Below are 7,922 nucleotides of genomic sequence, written 5' to 3' on the forward strand. Positions count from 1 at the left end.
CAACTCTTCTCATTCTACTTATGAATACAAAAAAACCCATTAATCTTTATTCACAGTGTGCTGTCCATGGTTCTGGTGGTTTCCAGTGATCAGTGTTAATTATTGCATGGTGTGCTGGTCACGTTGGTGTTGTAAATTTGCCTTATTCTAGCCTTTTGCTCTTCATGTCATATAATCCATTTACTAACCCTCCGTCTTTAATTTTCTCTCTGAACATCCGCTCACTACTCCAGCGTCCATTGTAGCCCAGAAGTGGTGGTGTCAAATGCAGCCATGTATGGATGGGGAGGAGTGTAAGGTCCTTCCTGACCTGACCGGTTGGTCCTGCAGCACTGGCAACAAAGTCAAAACCACCAAAGTAAGAAGAATGCATTTGTCTGTTTGTCTACACCTGCCTGCTCTCTCTCTCTCTCTCTGATGTGAAATCACTGATCAACGCTTCTCCTTTTCATGGATTTCTTACCTGTGTTTTTTGCGCTTCTGCACCGTGACCTACGTGCAGTGTGTAACTCTAATTATAGCGTAGCCTTTGAAATCTTTTCATCAGCGTGCTACAACAAAGCGTGTAAAATTATCAGTGCTCACATCAAAAAGTCCCACGAGAATCATGTGATGCCCAAAAAAAAAAAAAAAAATACAAAAAAATGCATGTATTACCAACCTAACTAACATTTGATGTAGATAGATATGACCTTGATCTTCAATTCAATTGATTTGTTTTGTCTGTGAAACATCTTGCTTGAATTAGTGTTGAGTAAACAAACTTTCAACTTGATGACTCTTGCTAGTGTTCGTATTGTATACGCCAGTATATGAAAAGAAAAAACTCAGAAGGGCTTCCCAAGAAAATTAAAGTTGATCTTGTAAACAGAGATTGTTTGGATCTTCAAAATGCCCACAGAAGACCGCAGTCTAATTTAATCACTTATTTCAGAGATCATTATAAATTACAAAGAAAATACAGCGCTAATCAACAGGCAAGCCTCCAGGTGATTGTTTGTGGAGCTCCTGTAGCCGTATCTCTTCAGGTAAGACGAATCAAAAAGAACAAAAAACAAAACCAACCATCACAGTAAACCCGAGACCTCTGTACAGTCTACCCCACACAACCGCCATGTGATGTCGAGTAAACTGATGCTATTCATATGAGATAAATTGATTTAAATGAGGGCCCTTCATGGCCCTTTGTAATCTGCTGAAGTGTGAAAGTTAATTTGTGGGTCTGACGACCGGGCAGTGTGTGTGCATACGCCAGAGTGCGTGCCGTGGGATGGAGCAGGTGTTTATTTACAGGTGAAATATAAAAAGAGAAACAGTTGGACGGGAAAGCGGCGCAGGCGCCATAAGACTAATTGCTCAAGAGATGGCATAACAGAACAACATCTGTCGCATTCATTAGAATGCATTATGGCTGGGGCCTTCCACAGAGGCTTCACAATTAAGAGTCGTAATTAAATTGGTGAGTGGGGTAGACTGAGGAACAGAGGCACTGCCGAGCTCAGTCACAGGCAGTGGAATTAATGACCCTGGGCCTAACACCAACTCTGGGACTGATAGGTGCAATTATCCCTGTTTTGTTGCACGTTGCCGTCTCTCTTCTTCTTCACTCCCTTCCTCTCCTTTTTGTCCCTCCTACCTTGTCTGATGAGGCCTTTAAGCTAACTGCATCAGTGGACATTAATTGTGAATTTGCAAGGTGCTTTGGGACTGGCGAGCAGTTACTTGGAGACTTGGTGGCAGATGTCACTGTAGATAGTTGCAATGAGACATCGATTCCTTGGCAACTGCTCACACGGCCCTGCTCTCTTACTTTCTCTGCAGCTCTGCTCTTTACACTGGGTCTCTCTTTATTCCTCTGACCTCCTTGTACCACCTCAGCATATTATTCACCATGATGATCAGTATATGTCAATCTTTCTTTCACTCCCACACAGCGTAGGTGTGTTGTAGAAAGATGCATAGATTGCCTGACTGAGGCATCATCATTTAACAAGAAACAGCAAAAACACCACACCATGAGATCTGTATTTTCATTCTTACTTAATGCAGTTTTATTTGCAGGAGTGGAACAAGCAGAATGAATATTTTATGCATGAACATATCTGGTCATTATACAGCATAAACACACACCGCACTGGGCTTGCTGGGAAACAAGTTCTTTACATCTGCAATTACACTCCTTCAGCTCTCTGTTCAAGTGTAAACAAACCATTGCAGCTCCAAGACATATGAAATTCAGCTTAACCAGTTGAGACACTGTTGGTTCTTGCAATCAGACCACCGGCTAGACTGCCAACAAGCTCTTTTGGTCCAATGAAAAGGACACAGAGGCTGAAATACAAAGGAAATTGTTTGACTTTAAATATTCACCCCTGACATCCGATTGTCTCTTTCAAATAGAAACATTTGTTCAGCCACTGTGAAGCACTTCATGTGATTAGATGTCTCTGCGACCCTGATTCTCTTCTCTTCTCTCTCTTTTTTTTCTTTTTAGGTCACCCGATAGCAAGAGAGCCACCGAGCCATGAGGAAACATGAAGCTTTCCATGTGGAAAGGATGGATGACTCACACATATTGTATTTACTGTAAGATGCGGGAAAGGAAAGGACTGCTGTCAAGATATCCATCACAAAATAATGGGATCAAACGTACTCATCACAAACTATGTTCACTTGGCAACATGGAGCCACGTGTACAGCATATGTAATATGCTGGTTGTTGAGACCAATGGACTACAATCAGGGTACCAGTGGACAATAAGGCGACTCTTTTTTCCAATAATGAACAGTTTGGATTAATCTGAAACGTTTGATTTCAAACTCCAATTAAGCATTTCAAAGTATATATTTCAACAAAGCTTTCTGGGACGAGAGTAAGATGTGAACTAGAGGCGCCGCTGAGAGTGTTGCTGGACACGGTTCAGACCTGTTGAACATATACTGGAAACACTGGCGGCAGTCTGGATGGGTACATGAGAGTTAGCAGCTTATAACTAGCAAATAGCAAATTAGATTTAAACGGCTCTTGTGGGTCAAGTCACTACCACAAAGACTGTTTTGCGGGAGTCATTTTGCAGTTCTAATTAGGAATTGCAATAGGATCATAACAACATATTAAAAATTCATGTAAGATATTTGCACTAGTCGAAGCCGTTTGGGAATGTTTTGTTTTTCTAGATATCTCCCATCTTTTTGCTGTGGATGTCACATGAAACTGAAGGTGAGCATTTTGTAAAGTGTCTGACACTTGAAGTAGATAAATATGTATATCACACCTCACTCATTCTGAGTAGTTATTTGTTTAAAAAAAAAGGCTCAGACTGTCGAGCTTCACTTACATACAGCTTGGTACAATATGAACTATTAAAGTGTGATTCATCCGTCTCATTTTTTTGCCCAGAGAAATTTTCCAGGCTCGGCCTTCAGAGTTATATATCTTTGATCTGTTTTATTCGGTACTGCAACATCTCTTATTTTGACTGTTGAAAGGAGGACCATAAATGCTCAAACAAGTGTGACCTGCTCTAATGTTGTTATTTCTTTCTTCCTTCTTTTTTTTTCCTTGCTGAAAATGTTTTCCAAATATTCTGGTTCTTAATCTTTAAAAGCACCACAGATACAAACCCACCGCACGATGAGGTTTCTTTTTAGCTTCTTTTTATTAGACGTGTTAGTTTTTTTGCGCGCACGTTGCCTATCCGGTCGTTAAGTCTGACGTCACAAGCCGTGTCTGGGCCTAAACTCCGCTGCAGGTCCATATATCAAACGATCACTATGGCATTACTGAGAGTTGAAAAACTGTCTAAAGTCTTTCATCTTTAATAAAATGATCAGCGTTCTGCTCTACCAGGTGTAACAATTGAGTTTAACATCCAGGCATCCATGAAAACGAAATTTATGACATAAGTAAAGTAAGTAAGTAAAGTTTATTTATTAAGCGCTTTTCATAGACAGGTAGTCACAAAGCGCTGCACACAGAGATTAAAATAAACAATACGATAATTAGCAAATGCATGATATACACAATATAGAGTTTAAATGTAAATCAAAAATATAAAAATGTAAAAAAGCATTGGTCAACAGAAAGCTTGTTTAAACAGTAAAGTTTTTAACTGTTTTTTAAAGGATTCCACAGAGTCAACCAAACGTAGTTGTAGAGGTAAACTGTTCCACAGACATTTGACAATGGAGTTAGAAGTTAGCAGGAAGTTAGCTCGCTAGCTTCTATCTAAATACAATATAGCATGTCCTGACTGCGGGGTTTTGGAAACAAATTAAAACATACAGCTCTGTTATCACTTCCAACATAAATGAAGACAGAAAACTAAACAGCAGTGACGTTTGTAGGGTTACTGAAGTTGGGCTAGCTGGTATATAGTGCTACGTGACCGCTAGCGACACAGCTATGTTAGCATAATATAAACAAGCTAACTTTTTTCCACTTGATAAAAGTTAACGTGAGTGTTCTCGGTGGCCAGGAACAAATGTAATCGCATGGCAGGATGCTGTAAAAGGACCAAACTTCAGCCAGGAGAACAACTGAGATAATCCATCCACAATACGAGGTTAGTCATTCATATACTGCTGCATGGGCTGGGCTGTAGTTACATCCTAAGGTTTTAAAAACTGAGCTTAAATAAATGATTAGCGGTAATAAAAGCCGAGGGAGGTCAACAGGGATCACTGACTGTTTTAGGAGCTTTTTGAGACTAAATAGAAGAAAATACAAAACATTAAACATGTTAACAACACAAAAGCCATATTAAACGCAGACTACTTTAGGCCCGGAAGTAGGATTCGTCACGTCATCGACCGGATTGATTTTCTCCAGAATTACCCTCCGTATCAAAGCTTGGGTGAGACATACTGAAATAATTGCCACAGATAATGGCAGTTCAACATTTTGCAAACATGTTTTTTTTCTGTACAAGGCTCGATCATTACAGCCCTGAGTGCAGTAGCATCGCGCCCTGTACAAACATCATAAATCTCTCTATTATCTTTGTCCATTCTCCCCCATTCCACCCCCCCCTTTCTTTGAATCTTTCTCTCCTTTTCTTGTGCCCTCTCCTTCTCTCTTTTTTCCCACTGTAATGTCTCTGAAACAAATGATGGCACAGATGAAAGTTTTCACGCAATCTACCCCACGCACTGTATCTTAATTTCTCAGCTGTTCGGAGTAGTTTGCAGCTTTTTGCACTGATGCTTTCCAAATCATAACCCCCCCACCCCACCCCTCTTGTGGACACACAACCAAAAGAAAGTGTTTTTCAAACTGCATCATTCTGCCTCTCTGATTTGTGAATGTCTTGGGTTAGTGTGCCCAAGGGTGAGCCTGGTGGGGGCTGCTCCTCTGTGAATGAGAGCCTCTGCTTTCAGACATGCTGCCTTGTGAGCTATGATAAATTTGTGGGAGCTGAGCAGCTAACTCTCCGGCTCCAATGCCGAGCTCTGAGCCAGAGGGAGCTTGGGGACAGCAGGGCTACCGGTTGCAGGCAGTTCCACTCTCTCATTACTGAGAGGCCTGGATAGCACTGGGCTTCTCTCGGGAACACTGACATGGAATATTTTTAGGCTTACGATGCAGCACTGCAGTTAGGCCAGTCACACCAAACTGCCCTCTTTCCACGAGCGGCGTATCAGCAACAATGGTCCTTTGGAGAGGGAAATATGATGGCATCCTGTAACTGCATTCACGCTCAAGCAAAAACACCTATGTCCACATGAGCTCATTCTTTTTTAAACTTTTTTCCGTTTCATGCATACGCACACGGGCGTGGGAGAGCTGGAATTCGCAGAGAAAGTGACGAGCCTTAATTACAGCAACCAGAAGGTAATGGAAAGGTCTTGAGATCTGTGCAACATCAAACTATATGGTGGATCTGTTTCCCATTCGCCCCTCCTTCCCACTCTCTCTTTCCCTCCCTCAGAGAATTCATGTTCTGTAGATGAGCCTGGCGCCTTGCTCCCCTTCGTCCTACATGGCTCTCTGCAGCAGAATCAATATTTGAGGACTATTTGCGCCGCTCCCCGGTGGCTGGGGTTTGACGCTCCAGCTCCACCTTCAGTTTCAACTGTGTTTAGAAAGACAAAAAAAGAGCTGCCAGGGACAGATTCAAACCTCGTCCCAGGTCACCAGTATTTAACGAGAAAATCAGCAGAGTGCACCGTATGTACTTTTACTATTGCTGTGCTGGACAGCCAACTCTGCAGCAGAGAAGCCACACACTACTCTGCACAACACTCCACTTGTGCTAGTTTATAAGAAGTAAGTCTAAAAAACCCACTAAGAACCCTTGAGGTATCTTGGAAGAATTTATATTACCATTTTCACCTTTAATGATGCTACACTGAATGCAAATTTAGCAGACATCAATGTCTATGCAAGGCTATATACATTATCCATTCTTTGTTTTTAAAAAAAGCTTAAACCCTGCTTCCAAAACCTTTGTTGCTAGCTAGCTTTTAAAAAATGATGAAAGAAATGTATTCTATGTATAAACTGTGCTTACATCACATTATCTAGTGTGAAAAATAATCTTGTTTTTAACTGGAAGGGGATGTGTCTTAGTGTGTCAGTGGGGGTCTAACCTCAAACACCCCGTTGAGACTGGAAGCTTTCATCTCCATGGGTTAGCAACTGGTGGGACCCAGAGGGTAGGATCCTTAGAAGCAAACAAGCAGCATGGAAGAAAAGACTGCAGAATATCATACTAATGAGAGGATAGATAGCTGGAGTAAAAATGGAAAACAGAAGAATGACAAGATACCTACAAGAGATAAAGAGGTACAGCTGTAGTGTTTTGAGAAGTGGGGGAGAGTCTGAGGAGACATTTTGTTAGTATTTATTTGTTCATGTGTGAAGTCTGGTTGGTCAGCTCCAGAGAGGATGCATACATCATCAAACCAAACACCAAAAAGTCCATCGTCACACTTGTTGAAAATTTGTGCAATCATTATCTAACGAGGGGGAAAAAAATGGATGAAAAGCTTTTGTCTTATTCATCATACTTTGTCAAGTCCAATTTGCATTAGCCTCCAGCCACGTCTGACAAATATGGGTTCAGGATTCATTTTACGTGAGAGCTGTAATCTTCAGATGAAGTGAGTCGGTGAGAGGCAGGTGAACTTGACTCGGTTGTAGGAAAAGAAGAGTTCGCTGTTGCAGGAGGAAGGGGCTGGAAAGCCTCGCTGTCTGAAAGTGACACTGATTTAATATAAGTCAGAGGCAGATTAGCAGATGAAGAAGATCTGATTGGTTTTATTGTTGCTGGATGGCACTCGCTGGTCTCGTCACTGTCACTTCAGATGGAACAAATCAACCCGGGCCAAAGTGTTTCCTTTAAGAGAGCAAATCATTTTAGCCCAAAACCATATTATTCACACCACATCTAATTGCATTCAGGCCTTTTATTATCGCTGAGCTCACTTGAGAGCACAATGCAGTAATTTGCCTTCATTTTGAATCATGGGGCAGGATGTTAGAATAGTGCAACAGCAATAGCCGTCACGTGGTTTTTATTGGCCACCACAGCTGGTTGGCTGTCAGGTGATGGTATGGGGATTAATTGCATTATCTCCAGTCTCTTACCCAGCATAGAAAATGTGACAAAACACCCTAACATAGCCCATTAAAATTCTATGAAACCAGGAAAAAAGAGAGGACAAACAATCAAAAGCGTCTTTAATATTCATTTTGTGGCAGGCCTGCGACTGGCCGATATTGACGGTGGAGTGAACAGGGGGAGACATTAACATCTTCTCCCTCGCTGCTTCCTTTCGCTGAGCCGTCCCTTGCTGCGTCGTCAAACTCACTTATCTCTCTGAAGCAATTAGCCACTGGAGGCTCCATTGACCTGAGCCTTTGTTAGACTAACGGGTTACATTAGCATGGCCGTAGCCTGGCAGGCTTGGCAATGCAT

General features: G+C 41.8%; 1 protein-coding gene across 1 annotated transcript in view; it reads left to right on the forward strand.

Moving 5' to 3' along the window:
• tafa4b (TAFA chemokine like family member 4b) overlaps nt 1-3,387 on the forward strand; it is a 38,542-nt gene extending 35,155 nt beyond the window's left edge. Inside the window, exons 5-6 of the mRNA XM_005731190.1 lie at nt 234-358; nt 2,495-3,387. Coding sequence (XP_005731247.1) covers nt 234-358; nt 2,495-2,506 — 137 coding nt within the window. The 3' untranslated portion in view covers nt 2,507-3,387. The remainder of the gene's footprint in view (nt 1-233; nt 359-2,494) is intronic.
• The last annotated feature ends 4,535 nt before the right edge of the window (nt 3,388-7,922 follow it).

Source organism: Pundamilia nyererei, unplaced genomic scaffold (genome assembly GCF_000239375.1).
Source record: "Pundamilia nyererei isolate P.nyererei 1_Seehausen unplaced genomic scaffold, PunNye1.0 scaffold00042, whole genome shotgun sequence".
Lineage (NCBI taxonomy): Eukaryota > Metazoa > Chordata > Actinopteri > Cichliformes > Cichlidae > Pundamilia > Pundamilia nyererei.